The 23,626-nt window shown below is 36.0% G+C and overlaps 2 protein-coding genes across 4 annotated transcripts; both read right to left on the reverse strand.

Moving 5' to 3' along the window:
• Window positions 1-3,925: 3,925 nt before the first annotated feature.
• LOC100256145 (cell division cycle 20.2, cofactor of APC complex) lies at window positions 3,926-14,731 on the reverse strand. 3 transcript variants are annotated; one of them, XM_059737158.1, is made up of 8 exons: window positions 14,160-14,731; window positions 13,950-14,002; window positions 13,307-13,579; window positions 12,882-13,160; window positions 12,215-12,796; window positions 11,200-12,128; window positions 4,994-11,070; window positions 3,926-4,961 (listed from the first exon to the last, which is right to left on the reverse strand). In XM_059737158.1, exons 1-6 carry the CDS (start codon window positions 14,203-14,205, stop codon window positions 11,985-11,987), a joined length of 1,377 nt encoding a protein of 458 aa, XP_059593141.1. In that variant the 5' UTR covers window positions 14,206-14,731; the 3' UTR covers window positions 3,926-4,961; window positions 4,994-11,070; window positions 11,200-11,984. The 3 variants fall into 3 exon arrangements, with proteins under 3 accessions (XP_059593141.1, XP_059593142.1, XP_019075498.1); XM_059737159.1 differs by having other exon boundaries at window positions 3,926-11,070; window positions 12,882-13,151; XM_019219953.2 differs by having other exon boundaries at window positions 3,926-11,070.
• An 889-nt stretch (window positions 14,732-15,620) lies between these two features.
• LOC100250990 (protein FAR1-RELATED SEQUENCE 7) lies at window positions 15,621-21,732 on the reverse strand. The gene is made up of 3 exons (XM_002267924.4): window positions 21,601-21,732; window positions 20,352-20,896; window positions 15,621-16,197 (listed from the first exon to the last, which is right to left on the reverse strand). Coding segments are annotated over exons 1-3 (741 nt in total). The 5' UTR covers window positions 21,602-21,732; the 3' UTR covers window positions 15,621-16,002.
• Window positions 21,733-23,626: the final 1,894 nt, after the last annotated feature.

Genomic DNA, 23,626 nt, shown 5'->3' on the forward strand with positions numbered 1-23,626 from the left:
TTACTTATAATTCGATTGACCTATTTATTTAAAACATTTAAAATGAATCATATATAAGTTAAACATATTAGAATTATATTAGATTAATCAACATGATTATTAAATATATGAATTCAAGTTAAATTTGTATTATTCATATTGGCCTAAAATTAACCTATCTATTAAACAAGTTATACGTTCGATATGAATTTGACCCAATCATGATTATACACAATTATAATTCATGAAAAATGTGTTAGATTTGAATCATGTTGATGAATCGTATCAAATTTTGCCACCTTTAATTCAAACTTATTAAATTAAAAGTTCAACTAAAGTATCGATGGGTATCTTTTTGACACCATACAAAAATTATCACCAATAAAAAAATGCCACCTAAACAAACAATTCCTTTGCTTCGTATATATTTTGGGTTTGATATTTTTTTATCATTCATGTAATCTTATTACCTTATACTTAAGTTATCTTTATTCAATAATCTATATTTTCAGTATACACATGAATGAATAACAAGCTCGATAGGAGGCCAATTGGTGCCACAATATTTTCTTTCAAGTTATTTAGAAAAAAAGAAAAAAAAAATGAAGAGATCGGATATGCCTTTGGAAAAGGTAACTGAGCTTGCTGTTTTGTGAATATGCCATTGGTTATAATTAAAGAGTCCTTCTGCTGCATCCAATCATGTGGCAATACTTCCTGCCATACAAATGCCCAAACACCCACGTCTAAGTAAAGCAGTCACTCAGTGCAGGAAAAAGCTAGGTGTAAGTTGGGAACTAAACACCCTAGACTAAGCAAAGCACTCAAATCGTACTGGAAAAGTTTGGGCTTTGTAGATTACCTTTGTATCAAGATTATCTTTGTAGATCAAGTGTGTGCCACACCACCCAATCCCTCCCTGCTCCAGAAAGGAAGATTCCAGATTTCTTCAATGCGTCTTTATTTAATCCCCCACAGGACTCATTCAACTCCACCAGTGGCCATCCTCAAATCTGAGAGGAAAAACAAAGTGAAGGTTAGATGGGTAGTGTGTGTGTGATCAGCAATGGAGAGAGAGGGAGAGGGAGTCCCAGCAAAAGAGAGCATTTTAGTGACTGTTATGGACAAGATAGACGGGGCTTGCACTTGGGTGAAAGAAAAAGTGAAGTCAATCTTCAGTTTCTTCAGTGGAGCTTTTCGAGGGTTGAGGTCGTTTTTCACCTTTTCTTCTGAAAAACCTGAGGAAGTGCTTTCAGGGAGCAACACCCAGATAGACAAATCCTCTGAAAAGAAACCGATGGTTCAGGTGGCTCCTGAGGAGGGAGAGAAAGTGGAAGTGGTGGTTGATCAGGACGCTTCTGTCCCAGCAAAAGACAGTTTTTTTGTGCGTGTTTGGAACAAGATACATGAAGCTTGGACTTGGGTGAAAGACAAAGTGAAGTCAGTCTCGAAGCTCTTCATCACTGAGTCCATCACAGAAGTGCTTTCAGGGATCAACACCCAGCTAGACAACTTGTCTGGGAAGCCAAGGAAGGTTGGGGAGGTTCCTGAGGAGGGTGGTCTTCTGGATGAGATGAACAGGCTGCTTCAGAAGATGAGGAAGTTGGTGGATCAATGGTTGGGGGTTGGGAACAGCCTTGGAATGAAGGCTGCACGCCTGACAGTGAATTGGCTTCTTGATTTGGTTGGAGGGTTCATTGAGTTGTTGCAGAAAGCCATTAAGGAGCCTTGGACCCTCATACCTGCTCTTATTAAGGGTTTTTTGCTATTCCTCAATTTCAAGAAGGTTGGTGGAGTGATGAGAGATGTGAGGTGTAAAGAGAAAGCTGACATGGCCATTTTTACTCTAATAAATCTCATTGTACCATCAACTAACCGCTTCAAGTTAGGGTGAGGTTTATGAAGGGTTTATGTGAAGTTGAGCTTTTCTTAGGATGTGTGAAATTGTTCCTTTCTGTGTTGTGTGTTGCTGATGGGGTGTTTTTACAGAAATGTGTCTTCCCCAAATGGGATCTTACACTGTAAAAACTACTACTATATTATAATCTCTATTGTCTTTTCATATTGATCTAGATCGATTGAGTTGTGTTCCTATTGCCATTTGTGTCTCAAGTGGCTTGTTGAGATCAAATTGATGATCGATTTGGGCTGAGGAAGGAATGTAGATCTTAGATCTCACTTGGTTATGAAAATAAAATATAGGGGGGGAAAAGTGAAATGAGTTGAAAATAATTAAAATATGTTAAAAAAAAAAAAATCATATTTTCGTAGTAATTTTCAAAAACTTGTTTTGAAAATAATTGATAATGAGACGTGTTTTCGTATTTTTTTTGTTTTTTAAAAAATGATTTGAATATATGGGGTTAAATGTCGGCTCGAAAGTAAGACCTTGGTTCATTGTTGGAGGGCCCTTACTTTTGAGATAGATACTAAAGCCAACATAAAGCTCTTAGCTTTTATTTTTCATCGGATGAAATTATTACTTTCCAAATTGTTTTTCCCCGTTTCTCCAAAACCAAGATTTTAGTGTCTAATGGAAAATTAGTTTTAAAACAATTTTCTATATATCTTTGAAGGCAAAAAAAAAAAAAAACAATTTTCTAAATTAAATTACAAGACGATCAAACTTTAATTGAAACTTTGGATCTTTTTTAAAACATTTTTTTTTAAATTTTTAGGTATTTTGTATAGAATATTCTAAGAAGTAATTGAAAAATATAACAAATACTTTAAGAACTTTTATATTATACATAAGTGGATAATTCCTTGACAAAGAATTTTGCTTGGGAAACAATTGGAAACTATTTTATTAAAATATTGTTTTTAGAAAATATTGCTAATAGACCCTTAGTATTAAACAATTGCAAGTTTAATACTACTATTCGAGCACATATTCTTGTTTATGGAATAAATATAAAATTAGACATATACATAATGTTTGAAAAATTGGAATTTATCGCCAAAATATTAGTGAAAAATCGGTTATCGGTTATGGCCAAAATGAAATCGGCCACTGATAATCAATTGGGCGAAAAATCTACAAAATCATCGATATATTAACAGCAAAGCGAAATATCAAGGATAAAATTGAGAGTGGGACAACATGCGCATAGGGGATAGGGGACAACGCCATCAAAAGATCTTGAATAGTTTCATATTTTTAAGAAGCAAAAAATGACAAAAACACATTTTACTGTCAATTATTTTCAAAACAAGTTGTTCAAGGATCACTTTTCCTACTCCAAATCTTTATATCCTTCTCCTTCAAGTTGCTCTGAAATGCAAGTTAAAAGTAAAAAAATTCACAAAGTGTTTGAGCTATAAATTTATGGCATCTTTGTTGGAACTCTGATTGTCATTTCAATGAGTTACTACAATTTTGGTGATTGTTGGCTTCATTTATACCACATTTCCATTTGAGGAGATAAAAAATATTACAAATAGGGATCAACTATTAGGGTTATTGAAGATAATCCCATTTTGACCCGCTTAATATCCAATAAGGTTTTTGGGTTCTCGATGATAAGGAGTTGAATGTGAATTCAATTATGAAAGATGGTTTTTTGTTTTTGGCCCTTTTTTTTTTTTTTTAACGTATATTTATGCACAAAAATAGTATAATATTCTTAGTTTTCTTTATATCAGAAACAAAAGATATATTAATTATGAAGATTTCATAAGAAGAACAAGGAATCCTCCTCACAAATTCAAAAATCTAATCAGAAGGCATAATACTCCACCATATAAGGAGATTCATCTAAAAAAAATATAGACCACACACAGATGTCATCTCCTCAAGTTCAAGCTACGCTCCTCTCATTGCTCATCCAACCCTTTTTGCCTATATACATATTGCAAATTGAGAAGAAGACAATATTCTTAGTTGATGGATTGAACCAACCTAGAGAATCATCTTGTAAAATTAACAAAGACACAGAAGATGACGTCTCAGAATTGTAATGAAATATTTGATGCTGCAACTATAACAAGTAGCTCGAGGAAAAGCTGAAATTTATCAGGTGTAGGTCGTGTTTGGAACAAAAGAATCAGGAAGGATGCAGTAACCCAGTACCTGGAAGGTGCTTTACATAAGGATGTAGAGGATCGTGAAGGATACAGTAACCCAGTACCTGATAGAAGGCGCCTTACACGAGGATGTTTAGAATCATGAAGTTTGTTCATGCTTGTGGAAAATCGAGAAAATCAAGAAGATGGTTGAAAGTCAAAGGAAATAGTGGAAATGCACACGCCAAAAGGAAAAATGGCAGCAAAAGATTATTGAAATCTGGATTCTATTGCCTAAAGAAAGTCCGAAGATGATTCTTTAAAATCAGAGTTATTTGGATGAAGGTGATTTTGAAAACATAATTCAAAACATGTAAAATCACGGGGAAAACAAGAGGGGTGCAGAAGGAATAGGGTAGTGTGCACCAGAGTGGCCATGTCGGAATGAGGCTTGGGGGTCTGGCTGTGACTGCATTGCTGGTGGTTATGTGAAGAGACCTCTGTGCATTGCAGACATGACTGGAAAAGAACTGACCGCATTCATTTCAGAGTCCATGTTCACTGGGTTTGAGTGTATAATTTTGATCAGTAAAGGCATTCCAACCCAACTCTAGCTTCCCAGAATCACAACTTGCATTGCTAGCAGGAAATTGTGGTGAAGCAATTAAAACCCAGTTCCAGATCTGATTCCCTTACTGCCACTCATTCTGGAGTTTCAAGTCTTTGCTCAGAAGTTCAACTCATTCATCTATTTTCTCACAGTTCACTTCTGGATTCTTCTGTAGCTTAGTTTCTATGTTGTCCTGCTCATCATGAGCTCCATCTTTTACCTCTTCAGCAGTCTTAACCAGTTATCTGCAGCCTGCATAAGGGAACTCGCTGATTGCTGCTCACTTCCATTAATCAAAGATGTAATTGTGCCAAGAGCGTCAGTTTCTGATCCTGGATACTACTGTATTCAAACAGAGCTCTCAACTCTATCCAGCGTTGTTGATGTCGTCATTAAAACTGACTTGATGGCAGCAAGCCTCCATTAAAGATGCTTTTCTTGACATCTCTAGCCCTACATGGCACCCCAAGTTGTAGCTCAAAAGGCCCGGGTTCAAAGACCTTACTGCCACTGGCAGCTACTTGGTTCACGGTTCCAATAGATTTAGAGTCATCATTACTGTTTTTGGTAGTTCCCAATTTTATGAAGGAAATGCTATCTGGCCAGAGAAAATCTTGGACCTACAGAATTCCTTGAGCAACAACTCCCCCTTGACTGAGTAATTGAATTTGCCTCAAAAGCCAGTTATCAATAGCCATTTCCATTATTGGCTGCAAGGATTCTCATTAAACACAAATGGATTTCTCCCAAATTCAGAATGAAGACCCTTTTCTGAGAATGGTTTTTCTGCTTTCTCTAGATCATTATCAGTATGGGAAGAACTATTCTGTATTATATGGCCATCAACATTGCTTGACCCTCCACAAGGACTAGCTTGGGTTGCATTAAAACCATTCTGGATATCTCCCATTATGGCAAGAAGTGGCACCTAATGAAAAATCAGAGCCAAAAGGTCCTTGTGCAGTCCAGAAAATCAGCTTCTTTATTTGCTTTCAGACCATAGGAAAGTGACATCTGGTCGTCTGTCACACCCCAGGACAGAGATGTTTGATAAAGCTGAGTTTGCCATGAGTAAGGAGGTCCCATTGCTATAAAACGATTGGGAACATCACTAAATTCAGACTCTGATGTATCAATACTGAGAGAAAGTGCATTACTAGTCCTTTCTGCTAAAGTGGCTTCCTTATTTGCAGCAGAACCAGAGGAAGTACAGTCTGGATCAAATTCTGTCCTTCTGAATATGAGCCTAATCATTTGGGTCAACATTGCCTTTGATGCTGCTCGGTTTATAGGACTTTTGAGAATAGTGCTATCAGATGACGAATTATCAACCCAACTGCATACTGTATTAAGAATGCCCATAAACAGTGGTGCATTTCTACAGGTAATTAGATGCTTCATTATTTCTATTGATGAATATAGTTTGGAAATGGGACAGCTTCTTATCCTGAGTAACACTAACAGAAAAATTTCAGGCTCCTGTAATTATCTGCTTCTTCACCTCTTCAAACAACCGCAAAGTTAATTCTTCTACTTTGCCTTCATTTAATATAAAAGCCACTGTATCATGTTCAGAAGAAAAATCCACTGCCACAACAATCAATCCAAAGCTAGCACTATCATCGTCATTTTCTCTGCTACATTCGCCAATAGGCAAGGATCCACCAATCTCATGTTCCATATAACTCAGATTAGTACTCAACTTGACATTCCCATCCTCAACAACAAGAACATCTGAATCAAAGTTATGAATACCACTCTGCCTGGAGACTGCATTTTAAATGAGTATTTGAGTAGACTCAGATGGAGTGGAAATTGGAACACCATTTCCAGCATTTATATCTTCTCCATGAACTCCAATTACACATTTTACATTTCAGTTGTATGTGATTCCCCATGCAATTCAGCTGAAGAAGATACCACAAGCTTACTAGAAATATCTCCCTTGTGATGGCTTCCACTTCCATCACAATTACCTTCAGAAAGTTTATTGGTTACCTCAGATAACAGAGACGTGTCCAAGTGACTGGTTGAAATCTCACTATTCAATTGGTTCCCACTTTCCAACAAATCATCCTTTTTCTTCACAAAACTGCTCTTTCCATAAGTCAGCTGCACATGAGAGTCCATCTTCTGCTCTAATATGGCACAATTTTCTGCATTTCTGTTGCTGACCTCAACAGCATGCCCTAAAAAACTACTCTCACCTTTTGAAGCAATGGGTGAGCCCCCATGCATATTTCCTGTAAATTGATTAACCATTTCTGTGTCTTTTGACAAGACCAATTCTTCACATTTGCTCTCCTGAACAGATTCCTTTACACCCTCGCTGCATCCTTCCACAACATTCAGTTCAGAATCACCCTTCACGATCGTACTAGAAGGTCCCTCCACATTACTAGCACGAGTTTCAACAGCATTTCCTTCTCCCCTAGATTCTTTGGAGTCCAAATAGAGAGGGTGCTCCAAGTTACCAGCACCACTGTCAACTAAATTTCCCTCCAGAACTTTATCATTCATTTGGTCCTCCTTCCTCAAAACATTGTGCTCCTCTCCATCCACATCATTATCTTTTGATAAGGCATCTCCACTACCATGACTAATATCATTTATATGATCTGGAGGAGCCTTTTGATTGTTCAACTGCTCAGCACTTGTCATGACATTATGCATAGAGGTGATTATATTATCAACTTGCATCCCAGAAGCAGAAAAATCGTCCTGAGTATTGTTATTTAGGGATTCATTAACCAAATTATCAATTTCCCTTTGATTTGCATCATCATCTTTGCTTTCAATTAACATATTTCCCTCAGTGACAGGTAAGTCAGTTGAACTTCTGTAAGCTAATGAGTCACCTTCATGAGTTTGGACGTATCCTCAATCTGAGGTAGTTTTTTTCCTGCATCGTTTAGAACAGAAAAACTTCCCAGAAACTCATATGGGCGTATTGTAGGTCCTGAATCTATAACATTACCCACATTAGAAAGATTGCTATTGTCTGGTTTCAGATTATGCTCCATTTGCTTAGTTATGCTTCCCAACTCATCACAGGCACCTGAGTCCTTGACACTAGTTTGACCTGGAATGATTTCTTCCTCCCCAACAGATTTTAATAGCATTTCAACAGATTCTGAGGATGTGGCCTCAGACCAAACATTGTTCCGCCTGGATATAGAGCAAGATTCTGCAGCACTTGAACTAAACTCTATCCCACTACTTCCCCGAGAGAAATCCTCAATCCACTGGTTGTCTTCTTCACTTTCAATGCCAAGAAAAAACCTCAGTTTCAACCAAACTATCAAACCTTAGATGCCCCTGGAGGCTGTCATCAAAATCAAACTTGGGAAGAGCATATGGCCCTAAAACAGGAGGAAATTTGGCACTCCCTTCACCAGCTAACTGAAGATTTTGGCTTTGAAAATCATTGTCATCATAATCCATGGGTGTATCCCAGAAGTAAGTCTAGGACGCTACCTCCAGTTTCTCCAGTTCACTACAATACCTCGGAATCAACTATCCAATATTTGAGCTTTCATCCATTAACACAAAAAAATCCTTAGAAAATTAGATAGGTTGTAGTGGAATTCATGGAGACATAAAAGTAGAATCACCAGAAACACCGAACATACGGAGATTGCTGCACGCTTCATCCCTCATATCAACACTTCCATCATTCCCCAATGTACACCCAAATACAAAGACAAAGATTCGAACACCGTGCAGGAAAAGGAATAAAGAACAAATAAAAACGAAGTAAAACTCGGAAAAGGAAAGAGCAGAAGATGTCGATCAGTAAACATAAATAGCTCCACTTCAAATATTAATCCATGGGCTAAGAACAGAGGGAACAATGCAGAATAGGATTTAAACGAAAACTGAGCATTATCAAATTCAGGCATGGAGTCATAAATTTCAGAAAACATCAATGACACATTAAAGAATCAAAATCAAAATAGGGCAAAGAAGTAAACGACTGATCTCAACAGGACAACTTGTGGCCCTTAACGTCCACACCAAACAGCAAAAACTAAACATTCAGAAACAACCAAATGGAGGAATTGAATATGGGTAAGAACACCCAGAGTAACAAGAAGTGTACCTGGACAGTTTTGGCAGCAATCGCTCCTTTCCCACTTCTGCTGAAGGAAAATCCCCCTTCTTTTTGATCCCCCAAGATCCTTGGCCCTCTGGCAGCTGTCCCGCATTCAGTGCCTTTTATGGCAAGCTTGCTTCTTTTTTAAGGAATTCCAAATATATGGGTGTCTCTGGATCTCTTTTGCAGCCTGTGTATATGGCCTTTCCAAATGCATCAAATGTGGTTTCCTTTATGATGCCAAGTAGAAATTTCTTCAAAGAAGCAACCTTCGTCTCTTGCTTGGAAAGTGGAGATTTCCTCATTGCAAAATCCCATGCAAAATAGAAAGTAAAGAGTAGAAGAAAAAGAAAATCATATAATTGAAAATTAAGAATTAAAAATTAAAATTATGCAATTAAAACTAAAATATCAAACACATGCATATTTAAAAAAATAATAATAATAAAATATAATTTCAAATAACCTAAAAAAATGGAATCATTAATCTTAAGCAATTTCCTAAAAATAAATAAGTGACTAAAACTAACAAATAAAAAGAAGAATCAAGCACATGCAAGTCATACAAGCCATGCAAGTTATGCAACTATGCAAACCATGCAGGAAAGTGAGTCAAAAAGTGCCTAAGTGACGTGAACTAAGTGGAATCTAACCTAAAGTGCACCCAAGTGAAGCTTGACTTAAATTCGAAAGGCGGCCAAGGTCACGATGAGGGGTCAAATAAATCCCTCAACTAAAGTCTCCGAGGTGGCTCAAAAAAGGGTAAGTTGTATGAGTAGCCATGGGCCACCAAGAGACTATTATGGAGTACTGAAAGAGCACTTAAAGACATGTGCTAAAGGGGACAAAATAGAGGGTCTACAACTAACAGCTTGGAAGGGGCAATACCTTTTAAGAGGAACACTAACTTTGATCAAAAGTAAGTTATCAAGTCTTCTAATTTATTTTATATCCTTGTTTGTCATTCCTAGAAAAGTCAATGTAAGACTAGAGAAGATTCAAAAAGACTTCTTTTAGAGAGGTGGCTCGCTTGAGAAAAAACCACATTTGGTTAAGTGAGTTGTTGCTTGCTTGGGAAAAAGGAAGGGAGCCTTGGTATTCATAATCTTTTCACTTTAAACAAGGCTTTGGTTGGTAGGTGGAATTGGAGATTTGCAATGGAAAGAGATTTGTTATGGAAGCAAATCATAATAGAGAAGTTTGGAGAGGAGGAAGGGAGAGGGGGGGGGGGGGGGGGGGGGGCGCTTCAAACAAAGATAGTTGGGTAGCATACACATGGGGACAAGTGAGGGAATGGGGTGATTTGAGTTCCCACTTTTCTAGGCAGCTCAATGATTGGGGTCTTATGTAGGTGGAGTCATTCTTTTGAAAGCTCCACGCCTTGTACTTCCTCATTTATCACATCCCAACACTTCTAACACATTGCAATGGTGAAACCATCCAGCCCGAGGGCTTTTTCGTTATCCAACTAAAAAACAGAAAAAATGTACTTCCTCTTCTGAGAAGGGGCAGTCCAGCCAAGCAACACTCTCTCCTAATATGAGAGACCAATCGAAACCTTTTATTCTCCAAAAGTCGCCTGGGGGCTTGGAGTATAGCTTTCTAAAAAGATGCATTATCTTCTTTGAAATGTGCTATTAAAATTTATGAAATACACAACCGTGATATTCATTTTCTAGCTAACATCCAACATGCTCTTAAAATGCAGAATACACACCATAAAAGATGTCAATTCACGCTGCTAGTTGCATCATACTAAAAGCAAGTTTCTTAATCATTCTCACTTCTCACTCATAACTACCTCCATTGTTGGTGTTGTCAACTCGAGTACATTAAGAATGTCTAGAAGGTGGAATGAAACACTGATATATTACTATCATGAACCTGCTGCCCCCACTTTCAAAGGCCTTGAAGCAACAAGAGATTTGTTGGTAAAAATAATTGGGAGAAATATTATCCTCCTAATAATCTTGTAGCCATTTTAACTGAAAATTTCCATTGTTGAATGGGGAAAGAAGGATGAATAAGTCTCAATGAATTAAGGCCCAACAAAGGGTTTTGAAAAGAACTTGGGCTTTTATATAAAGCTAAGAGCCTAGAGTAGAACTATATAAGGCTGCTTTACTTGAAAAGCAAAAGAATAATTTCAAAATGTTGTGTAGAAGAATGCAATGAAAAGTAAGGATGATGATGCTAAACAAACAAAATCCTACCTTTTGAGAAACAGGGGAGGAGAGGCAGTTTATAATTTTTCCTTCCTTAGCAACCAAACAGATTATGAATGGATCACAATATGAAATATTTCGTAAGGTAATGTCCCTGTTCTCTCACATGAGGCCTGGGAGGCCCTCCAGATGGCTAAAGGAACCGATGCTCACGTCTGTGGAAGCCACCAAATGAAAAAAAGTTAAAACAAACAACACCAACAACAACAAAGCCGATTATCTCACCATTTCATCCAATAAAAACAATAAATAAAAAAAATCAAGAATGGAAAGAGTAACCTTACCAATATCAGTATCGTTGATGAGGAGGACATCAAGAGAGTTTTGGAGAACGACTATTCTTTACTCTCATGTGTCTGCGCAAGGCTTTACTATCTCAACCTGTTCCTTCTCCACTACTAATTTTCCCATTCTTGGAAAGAATCTGAAAGATTATTCAGAAATCAAAATAATTGTTTTGGAGATCAAACCAAGAACAAATGAATATCATAAAAACAAAATGCCCCCATTCTAAAATTATTATTTTTTATTTGTTACAAAAATCTATTTATCAAAACCCTAATTCACAAATAAAATTGAAAAAGAAAAACGCTAAACTCAAAAATCAAATTTAGGGAATCACCCCACCCTACCCATGCACCCCCAATTTCAAAAATCAAAACAATTGTATCAAAAATAAAAAACCCTATTACAAATCAAAGGAAAACCTAGACTCAGAATCGGAAAAAAAAAAAAAAAAAAAGTCCAGAAATCAAAATAATTATTTCATAAATAAAACAAAAAAATCAATTAAAAAAAATTGTTTAACAAACCCTAATTTTGAAATAAAGTAGGAGAACAAAGAAAGAGACTCAAAAATCAAAATTAGGGAAACCTCCTATTTCAAGAAAGTGCTAAGGAAAAAAGAAAAATCACAATTTTGTGTTTGGCTTGGATGAAAAATGTGAAAGAAAATCTAATATGATTAAAATTGGTAATTTAAGTTGAAAAAAGAATATGGAGAGATTTTATCGAGCTTAAAAACATATTTTCTTCTTTCCCTGATACTTCCTAATACCCAAAAGAAACCCTAACGGATTCTCCTTAGATGAGGAAATGGCCCAGGATGCTCTGCTTTTGGTGCAGCCTTTTTCACTTCTGGCGTGCCAAAAGCATTCCAGAACTTGAGAGTCTCATCTCCTGCAGCAGTTGCCACTATACGCCCATCTGGACTCTGCCAAATGAGTTGATCAAGAATATTAGAACATATAAAGATTTGCTACTCAAAAACATTCACTAAACTAAGGTCCATTTTATTACCTGAGCCATGAAAAGAACTCTGGATGTATGACCAGTAAGCTCAGCAATCTTCACCATTGATGGATACATCCAGAGGGTCATTTGATTCTGCATAAAGCCATGGGAGCTAAGCAACTCACGCTCGTTCTTGTTCCACAGCAGAGCACAGACCTGTGAGCCAGTGTCCACTGAGTTCAAGCATGCGCCAGTGTGGGTGTTCCAAAACTTTATGCAACCATCACTCCCACCTCCTCCAGAAGCCAGCAAATTGCGCTGAAAAGGGCACCAAGCAAGCGCTTTTACTGCAGCAGTATGATCCTCAAGCCTGTGAAGCCACTGAGAACGTGAATGCATGGAGGCCATCGACCTATCCCATATGTGGAGTAAATTGTCATTTCCTCCACTCGCTAACTGTTGGCCAGAGGTAGACCATTTCAGTCCACAAACCTCTTGTCGGTGTCCTCTAAAAGTTGCCACAATGTGCGAGTGCGCTCTCACATCATTGTTAATGATCTGACCATCCATTCCCCCAGTTGTAAGGATGTGGTTTTTCCAATCTAGAGAACCAACTCGTGATTGGTGGCCACCTCTCAGAGTCCTCAGCTGCAGAATTGATAGAACATCACCGTATTAGGAAATCATCAACAAAAGACCATTCCAAAGGTTAAAACAAAGAAAAATTACATACCAGCCGATTAGCTGTAGAATCCCATAGCTGAACATCAGAACTGTTCAAGCCAATGGCAATATATTGTCCATCAGCAGCCCAACTCACACTTGTAACAGAGCCATTCTCATCATCAACAGTGACAAGCTCTGAGGCAGAACCATTTGAAGCATCCCACAAATATACCGTGTTTTGAAGAGCAAGTGCGAGAACATTGCTGCTACCCCAATCCATTAAGTTCAAGCAAAAATCATCTATAATATCAGGAGCATCCAATGTCCTCACAGGAGTCTGTTGCATCTGATCAAATCAAAAAACGATAACAAAAGGAAAAAAAATCAGATAAAGTAAAGCTTAACAATCATATATCTGAAACAAGTAGAGATCGCATCAGTCAGTAAATATCATAAACTCCATTTTATTGACCTAATCTGAATTTGTCCAACCTGAGGAATACGCCGCAGAGGCTTTGAGGGCTTGGATTGATGAACAGAAGAATAGAATTCATCTGGTATCAATTTTACTGGAGTAGGTGGTTTGTTCTTAAAGGCGAGGATGCGAGAGCGATTCATGTTGAATGTCTCAGCCAGTAGTTTCAAGTAGGCCTCTTTGGATTGAGACCTAACACTTTGGTTCTCTTTGCCTTTCCCCCTTTCAGTCAACATGTAATGGGCAAAGTCGAAGTCCATTGCTGATCTGTTTGGAATGAATCTGTCCAACTGAAAAGCAACAAAGAACCATTAAATCAAATATTCAAAACAGAAATCATTCTAATATGCATGTTTAGCAGAAATCATTAGACAAAATAAATATCATAAAAACAAAATGGCCCCATACAGAAATCCATTTTTTTTTCTTACATTTTCCCATCTCTGAAGAAATTCAAAACAGAAATGATTCGACAAAATAAATATCATAAAAACAAAATGGCCCCATGCAGAAATCCTTTTTTTTTTTCTTACATTTTCCCATCTCTGAAGAAATTCAAAACAGAAATCATTCTAATATGCATGTTTAGCAGAAATCATTCGACAAAATAAATATCATAAAAACAAAATGGCCCCATACAGAAATCCATTTTTTTCTTACATTTTCCCATCTTTGAAGAAACTGCACCTGTTGAGGGCAAGAATTCAAAGACCCTGCATCCATAGCATTTAATGAGAACCAAAGACCAGACTTTAAAAAAAAATCAAAACCCTAAATTGGAGCGATTTCGCTGAAATCTAAACGAGAAGCATTTAATTAAAATCAAATTGTGAATCAATGAAAGCGGTTAAGGGTTGGGGAGGGTTTCACCTCTGGAGAGGCGTGCAAGGAGGAGAACCGAAAGGGGGTCAGCCATCGATGATCGATTGCGGGGATCGATTGCAGGGGAGCGAGGGAGAGAGATTGCGGGGAGCGATGAGCAGGGCCTGGAATTTTCCAACGGTAAGTGCGGGAGAGAAATTGAAAGAAAAGAAATTGCGGGACTTTGTAACGGTGGCCAGCTTGAAAAGGTAACTCAGGCCAGCTCGCAGCTGCCGCTAAGGCCCGGCCCAGCGGGATAAATTGGGTTAGGGCAGGCTTTGGTTCCCCGGCCCAAACCGGTCCGGTTTGCCCCAACCCATTTCAAGCCTAAATTTCAGTTTTAAACTCAGCTAACATCACCTCCACAGGGGCGCCATCAGTTGGAGGAGATGAGCCTCCCTTATAATAGTCCTTTGCGTCTCAGTGCCATGCGCACGCAGCTTCATCTCACGCCATGACCACTTCTCCGCCTCCACCTTCGCTACTTGACCTCCGCACCTCTGCTCATCTTCTTCTTCCGCACTGTTGTCGAAGACGGCACCCATATCCTTACATTCGGCTTCATCTCTATTTCCATTAAATGCAAAGAACCCATTAGTGAATAATAATATCTTTCTTTCAAATTATACCAATATTTAACCGATATTTGGTAAATCAACTTAATAATTTAATTTAAGTCATTAAATAAATTAAATATATTTTATAAAATAACTTATTGGTATGACTTAAAGTTAAAAACTATCTTAAATAATAAGTAAAAACAATTAACTTATTTTTTAGTACATATTTTTATTTTATTTTTTTACCCTTATTTGCCTCATTACCTCTATGATTTTTTTTTTTTTACTCCATAACCTCCATTATTACTTAACTTACTTTGCTTTAATTATAATTTATGAGGATAAATATATTAATTTAATAATTTAAAATAAAATTTAAGTTAATTTATCTAACAACATTAATATATAAAGTAAGAATTAAGTAATAAGTTTTAAGTCGACATTAAATATAATTTAACTTAAAACCAACTTAAATCATTAAGTAATAAATATTAAATCAAATATCCTTTTAAATCCACGGTAAAGATTAAAGTTTTCCCCCTTTAATGGCAATTCCAACTTGTCATTCTAAATTCACCTACAAGATAAAACTTTTCATATTAAACTTAGGTTTTGCATATATTTTTGATAAGTAATTAAAAAAATAGTTGCAAAACCATAGAAAGGAAAGGAAAAAGGAAAAAGGAACAGACAACCAATGCCCTTTGGGGGTAGTGAAAGAGGAGATTTTAGGCATCCAATTGAAACCAAATCATTCAAATTATCCATTGTGCTTCAAGTAAGCACTTCAACACCCAAATGGTATGTAAAAGAAAGGAAGAAACCATCTATGGAGATTCTAAAAATGACCTTGTCTTCAACTACAAAAGAAAGGAATACAATCATTTGAAAGCTATACAAGATAAAAACAGGCTCAAATTCAAATTCTACATAAAATAAGAAGGGAAGTTTCAATCGCAATAGGAGCTCCAAGATGCCCCTTACAATCTTTGTATTGTCAGTCCATGGAAGAGCTTGAACGACTACATATTGAATTGCCTACTTTTTCCTAACAACTGAGCGTTACAAGCAATACGAGCATGGTTTTACAAAGAAAAATGGAATGCACATTGACCTGAATATTCATGCTATAAAACTGGCCTGATCACCTAGAAAACTAGAACAAGTTAGCAAAATAATATCATATACCAGTACTACAATCATGACAATTTGCTTCTCATCCAACAGCATCCCGCCATTCCATTTTGTGATCTTGTTTACCATAGCACAATGAGCTTTAAATAACACTAAAACTATCTGTGGTTTTGCTTCTCCTTGTTTTCCATGTCCCTCACGCTGTCTACTATGTGTTGAATCTTCTTTGATAGACTCTCGTTGTGCTCCTCAATGTACTCAAACACCATTTCTAGATGCCTTTTATATGTTGCAGCTCGCTTTTTCTCGACTGCCAGCTGCTGGGATAGTTCCCTTATCTTGTCATGTTCATTCTACAAAAACAACACACATAAGTCATAATGAAGTTCAAAAGTTTCCAGAAAAAAGGCTGCAACATTAAAAATGTTAACTTTCTTCTCTTTAACATTTGAAATAAGTCCTAGGCTTTCATGAAAATAACTCCAGTTTTCCATTATCATTTCAGGATTTCATGACATGGTGTGTGTATATATGTACACACACAAATATAAAATACAGTTTGAGGTAATTATTTCCACTCTGTAATAACTATATTTCATGGATGAACCAACAAGACGTCAGACAGACCCTTAGTTCATACATCATAAAAACTTTCTACTGAATGTGCAATAGTATACTAACAGGATTCTGTTCCTTTCAACTCATTGCTAGATGTACAAAAAGCAAAACCATCTTCTTATCTTAATTTTGTTTTTGGGCAATGGGAGCTCATCATGAAAAACTTTTTTTTTTTTTGATAGATAGAGAGAAAAAAATAAAAGTTTGAAGTGATCTTAAACCAAAATGTCATTGATAAACTCATTTTCCATGGAATAGAAAACACAAATGACTCAATATCGAAAAAAAAAAAAGAAGCAAACTTCAATGACTAAGGAGAGGTGAACAACCATTTGGTTTAGGATGTGGGAAATTTCATAAAGGGAAACCCATTTGAGTGAGTATTATATATTCTATGTCTAATGACAAGAATCTGTTAGAAGGAAGTCCGTTTGAATAAATATCACACCACATATGCCATAATTTGGTCATACTTCCTGCAAAAATCATAAAGACAATAAAGTGTAATTGTGATGTTGATAGTGAGACAGAGAAGAAAAACAAAACTAATGGAAAGATGAGTAAGAAGCATCAGATGATCTATGCCAGTGACATCAAAACAAATCATCCAAAATAGAGGTGGAAAAAAAAAGCCTATTATAATCCTTGGACGCAAGTATAGAAGCAGCTGGACAAAGAAAAACCAGATCCTGGATTTTCTTTTTGAGCCCTTCTGTAGCGTTAAACCCCAAAAAGAAATGCTTAATGACTCCAAATATTCTCAGTAAACAACACAAGGGGACATTCTCAATCATATTTTAGCTCCAGTAAAAAAGGAACCAGTCAACCACCTTCTGAGTTTCACCACCTCTCTAGCATGGTAACAACAAATGACATGCCTGACTTTTTCATGGTTAGTGGATCCTAAAAAGGTTCACTCTATCAACTTTGTTTCAGATAAGGAGACCAAAAACCCTCAGCTTGAACATGTGTTTTACATGGAGAAAGTGATGAAACAGTGGATCATCAGTCTCTCTCGTGTCCTTTCATGTCTGAACTAGGCAACAACACTTCTCCAAGGCAAGGCTTAAAACAGTGGCACCCCAAGTGATATTACAGATGCCGACAATTTCTTTACATGACCTTGGCATAAAACCTAGGCTGACTGGATCTAGTTTGAGAGAAGTGGATGAATATTCTAAGATCAAAAGAACCCTATCTAGAGCTATGGACTAAAATTTGATTCTTGACTTCTTCATAGGCTTCTGTGACAAGATTCTTTAGGCAAGCCATTAAGGTCAATATCCATGGAATAGAGAGCGATGTGTACTTATTCTACATGGAGAAAAACTATCATTTGTGAGTAATCTCCTTCATTTGGTTGTATCAAACTTAGCTTTGATGGGTTGTCTCTTAGCAACCTAGGTTGGTGGGCATTGGCAACTTCTTTAGAGTTTATAGGTATATATGGTCTGGGCTTTTCGTAGTGCAACTAGCAATGGTTGGGACATTGAGGTTAAGACATTAGCACCATTGGAGAGATAGAAAGAGGCCTTTGAAGTTCAATTAAGAGGATTCTTCAATTTTCTTGTTTGGGCTTGTAACCAGAGTAGAAGACCATGGAGGTATTCATTCAATTAGGTGAACCCAAAATTTGACAGGGATGTTGCATCCATCTTCTACTATAGGAGGGTCATATCAGAAAATCACAAAACATATATAAAAAGCAAGAGGAGATATGAATACGGGGAAAATTCCTAACAGCAGATGTTTCTGAACAACAAAATATCTCTATAGAATTTTGAGGCATGACATATAGAAATTGAAAACACAACTTTCATTTTCGTTTGCATTCTCCAAATCACAACCACTCGTTTAAATGTTAGAATTTTTAAAATGATTTGGTTAAAGTTTCAAGGAAGATTGTTGACAATGAACTGCATTCCTTTGTCTAAAAAATGCAGCAAAAATGGTGGTTTCAACTCCGTGATCACTATATGAAATTTGCAATTAGGTATTCAATAGCTAGCCACAACTGTGCTCAGTAAATCATTCATAGAAGTTATGTCTCATGCTTGCTTTTACTTGAAAATGTACTGTGTACTAAGAAAATACTGCTTTCACAAATACTGGGAAATTTGTCTCTTTCCTCCTATCAGGATTGTCTTGACTTTTTTGCAATAATGGTCTATTGGTAATTTTCAAAACACCAAACAATCCATTTCATGATGATCTTAACCTACTTTTCCATCAATTCTGTGCCTGATCAATTGTAGTCCCCAGATTCATTACTGGAATTTTCAAGGAATCACAGCTTGCCTGACATGACTAAGGCTTGAGAATGTAACTGATCTAGAACAAGGAGGGCAACAAAGAAAAGAGATTATGTGAAAAGAAAAAGAAAAGTGATTGGACAGGGATAATTAGATTAGAAATATGGAATACAAAATGCTATAATTAACAGTATTCTCTGAATTGCTTTTCTGACAAATGCAACCACATATGTCCTGTAATTTATTATGGCATTTATCTCTGTATGTCCAATAACAAGACAGAGAGAGCAGCATTACTCAATATGGAATGTACAAAGGAATTTGCCTGGTCTGTTCATAAAATCCTCCACCAAAGCCCAAGGAATCCACCTGAAGGAATAGAAGGATAGCTATCCAACTGTATTTTTACCTTCAAACTACAGAACTTACCTATAAAAAAATTTCCCAATTCATTACCCTTTAGAAGACACAAATACCTGATTAACAAGAGGAAAGGATAGCCAACCAACTGTATTTTTACCAAATCGAACTCTTGTAATGCAGAGAAAGACCAAACAAAGAAGTTTCCGATGTAATAACACATCAGCTGCTCCAAATAAAAAAATAAAAAATCAATCTTACAGACCTCAATATTTGTTTACATATTTGTGAATTATGTTCCTATTTAATTAATCTGAAAATCACTATAAAAATTTAAAAATCATTTCAGCCTTCTAAAACATGTTAACTCCATCCAGGAAAAAAATCCTAATGATATCACATAACCAGGACTGTTGCCATACAAGGATTTCCACAAAACCAATTGTTACAGGATAGGTTGCAAAAAAGGTGTATCCTTTAGAAACCACAGTATGGCCTTTGCTGCGAACTAATTGGAATAAGCAGCCAACATGCTCTGTTTTAGTCAACCAAATAAATGTACATCATCAATAAATGAATCATTTTAAAGGCACCAACAGCTACTTCCAGTGACACTATTAAAAATAAAGTGTAGTGTTTTTAGAAAAACTGAATATTGCAATCCCTGCCAAGGCCACTAGTAATTGAACAACTCGTACATGTTGAAGGATGTATTGTCATTGTTGCAGGGTCTAACAGCTTATGTCAATCATGAGCCAAGAAACACGTTCCTGATTCTATGATCACAAATGGGTTAACGTGAGCCTGCACTTTGTCAGACTCTAAAGTATAAACATTTCAATTACCAGCAAATAGCACTTCTTCTCTTGAGGATTTTTAAACCTCTCCAAGTGCAAGGAAGCAAGGTGAGCTGAATGTGCACATCAAAACACAATTGTTGAACTACTAAATAGTGCACCATTCATGCATATGAGTCCAGAAAAGATCGGCTTGAGACAAAGGAAAAACTGTTGTAACTTTTCTATCCTCACAATTGGAAAACAAGGCAAAGGAAAACAATGCACAAAGGAATAAATTAGTCCATTGTAAACCTAACTAAATGCAAAGTTCACCATCAATAAGGGAAAACAGATCCTTTTGCAAATATTTATATGAGTTGTCCTAAATTCTGCATAGTTTCCTTAACAATTTAAGATGAAGATTTAATAACTTGAAAATGTAATAAAATAAAAAATAAAAAAAAGGCGAACTTTAATAGTGGAGGAGCAAGAACTGACCGGATACTGATCATAAATCAAATCTCTTCGACCTTTGCCAGGAGTCAAAGTGTGAGTATGCTCCTTCACAAATTTTGTGACAACCCATTTGCCAGAACTTACTTTCCTCACCAAAATCATGGCCCTGCAACCTACCCTTGTCTCCGCTCTTTGCCTTACAATTTTTTCACGCTTGTCAGGCATTCGATAACCTTCCTTGTTACAAACAAGTGCCCGACCAATGGCTGATCCATCACGCCTGGATCGAGACAGCTTGCTCACGCGAATGATGAAACCCACACGTGTCGCATATGCATTATAAAAAGCATGTGCGGCTGCTTCAGATTCAAACTCCTGACCTACATAGGGCTCATCCACATAAGGCTCAACTACTGGAATGATTTCCGTTCCCGAAGAATCTTGATTCAATTTATTGTCCTCGCTTGATTGGAACGCCACTTCAACTGAATTTCCCCCCATTTCACTCTCATCACTGGTCCTAACCATATCAACAGAACTCCTTACCACCACCTCCCCATTAGCATCACCACCAACTCCAAAATCCACTGTAGCACAATCAATTCAAAATTCATTTTAAACCCATGAAAAGGAAAATTCCATAATCTTCCTCATCACTCACATCCATAAAAACCCAAATTCAAAAGTTTCAGTTCCCAAGCATAATCATAACAAGAAGGCAAAAAACATCAAACACAAAACACCAAAAGCAACAGGAATAACTCAATAATCCAAAGGACAAATACAGACACTAACCACTTCAAATTCTAAAAAATAAACCCAAACATTCCCTTTGCTTGCCAAGAAGATACAGAAAGGGAAAGCAAATTACAACTTCAATTTATATTTTTCATTTAGCCAAACATCTTTCCTTTTCTTTGTTTTGATCACAAACAACCTAACCAAACAAAAAGATTCAAAATTTAATTTTCTTTTCCTTTCTGAGCTTTCTCAGCCACCAAACACAGAGCAAATTCACAATTAAATCACCAAATTGGCGAAAAAGCCCTAATTCTCAAAACAATGTATCATATCCTCTCTAATCTAAACAACGCAAGCAAAACGCAAAAACTCAAAATCAATTTCCATTCCTTTTCTTTCCTTTCCCAGCATCCAAACAGAACCCAAAATTCAAAATTCAACCAACATACAGTACCCAAAAAACCCTAAAATTCTCAAGACATAGTATGATGTTACAATCAAAATAAAATAAAATAAAAATGAAAAAGATTAAATAAAAGGAGAAACTCACTGAAATTCGGGCTATTTTGACGATCGCAGAGAGAAATTGTTCTAGAGAGAGAACGAGGAGAGAGAGAGAGAATGAGGGTTCAAGTTGTGATTAGATGGGGTCGAGTGCACATGAGGTGGCAAAATCTTATTGGTTGAAGAAAAAGTAAAAGTCAACTTTTTATATTCTGAACCTATCATATTGTGAGACGAAGTCAATCCACTGCACTTGTGCTCTTCTGATCGCAACTCGGTTTGGGCCTCTCGGTCGCTATCAGTGTGCGTTCATGTTGAGTAAATTTAGGCCCAAAAGCAGGACAAACAAGAATTAGAACCCGGATGTTTTTAAATTATTTTAAGGAATAAAACACTGCTTGACAATCTAAATATAATAATAATTTTCTTTGTCAGACAAGAAATCAAGAAAAGAACGAAGTAGAGAAGAAGGGTTATGAAAAAACCTGAAACGTGTGATTTTCATTGATTTAAGTCAGAGTTGGAAAAACCAAAATTAAATATAATATTTAATTATTTACAGGTAATAACAATTAGATAAACATCGATTGTTAGGATTGTCTCGTTATAAAACTTGTCATTCAAAAAGAAAAAAAAATACAATATGCTAACATTCTATGATGATGTTCTCTTTCATGATAACGTGATTATGTTGTCTTTGATGGTTCAATGTTAAGATCTTTGAGTTGACGCGTTTTAATTTGATATACAAACTTCTTGAATGTTGTTGTAAGTATGCCTTTTGTGAATAAGTTTGATAAATTATCATGTGATTTTATTTGTTGAACATCGATTTTACGACTCTTTTGAAACTTGTGTGTACGAAAGAACCTTGGTGAAATATCCTTGGTTCATCATCTGTAATATATTCTCCTTTAATTTGTGTAATAAGTACAACATTGTCTTCATAAAATACAGTCGAAGTGTATTTGATAAAAGATAATTCTCAAGATTTTTTAATATGCTTTATCATAAATCTTATCCATGCACATTCACCATTGGCTTCATAAATTGCCAATATTTTTTAATGATATGAGGAAGTGGTGACCATTATTTGCTTACCCAATCTCCATAATATTTAAGCATCCTATAAGTAAATACATATCTTATTTAAGATTAAGTTTTATAAGGATCTGAAATATATTTTGCATATAAAAAACATAATTATTGCGATTTTGATTCTTTTGAATAATAGAGGTCAATGTCACTTGTTTTACGAAAGTATTGTAGTATATGTTTACTTTCGTTCTAATGTCTTCTAGTTGAGACAAACCTATCTTTGCTAGTAAATTGATAGAAAATGTTCTATTTAGTCTAGTATAATTTGCAAGATATATTGCATTGAAATATGATACATTGAGACCAAGTAATTTTTCATTTTTTTTTAAAGACGAAATAAGTCTTTGTTCACTTCAAGTGAACGAACAACCATAAGAAAATTGAGTTGATGCAATTTATCTAATCACACACATATGTATCATGTGTAAACCAATATATACATACAGACGAACATAGATATATATGTCCTGTGTAAAAAAATCTAAACTAGTAATCATTTTTTTTTCACAAAAAGTTTGCTAATTGGTCGATGAGCTTGAAAACCAAACAAAAGAGTGTCACAGCTTTGAAGACATCTAAAATCTTGTGCATGCAAATTAGGAATCCAAACTTCAAAGTATCTTTCTTCTTCTAACAATACCAAGAAATAAATTTAGTGAAATATATTGTTATTTAATGAAGCCCGGGAAAATGTATTAACAAAAATACAATAAGTTCACATATTTCAAATGCATATCTTAAAATTAGAAAAACAAAAAAAAAATTCCTTTGTACAAAGTGCTTTTAAGAGAAATAAGATAAGGTGCTTGAAAATGATTAGAGCTAAGAAGAATACATTATTGTTTCAAGAAGCCTTACAAAATGTATTACAAAAAATACATATGGCTTGCATTTTTCAAATGTGTATCATAGAAAAAAAAAAAAAAAAATCCTTTGTCGAATGTGCTTTTAAGATAAATAAGATAAAGGTGCTT

Source organism: Vitis vinifera, chromosome 5 (genome assembly GCF_030704535.1).
Source record: "Vitis vinifera cultivar Pinot Noir 40024 chromosome 5, ASM3070453v1".
NCBI classification, from domain to species: Eukaryota; Viridiplantae; Streptophyta; class Magnoliopsida; order Vitales; family Vitaceae; genus Vitis; species Vitis vinifera.

Excerpts from the sequence above, each read along its gene's own strand:
- LOC100250990 (XM_002267924.4), bottom strand. Across the intron at positions 16,198-20,351 it reads TGATTTATGATCAGTATCCG|AATGAACATGACAAGATAAG; the intron begins GTCAGTTCTTGC and ends TTGTTTTTGTAG.
- LOC100256145 (XM_059737158.1), bottom strand. The coding sequence starts at position 14,205 with ATGGCTGACCCCCTTTCGGTTCTCCTCCTTGCACGCCTCTCCAGAG. Across the intron at positions 14,003-14,159 it reads CCTTGCACGCCTCTCCAGAG|GGTCTTTGAATTCTTGCCCT; the intron begins GTGAAACCCTCC and ends CTATGGATGCAG. Across the intron at positions 12,129-12,214 it reads GAGTTCTTTTCATGGCTCAG|AGTCCAGATGGGCGTATAGT; the intron begins GTAATAAAATGG and ends CTCATTTGGCAG.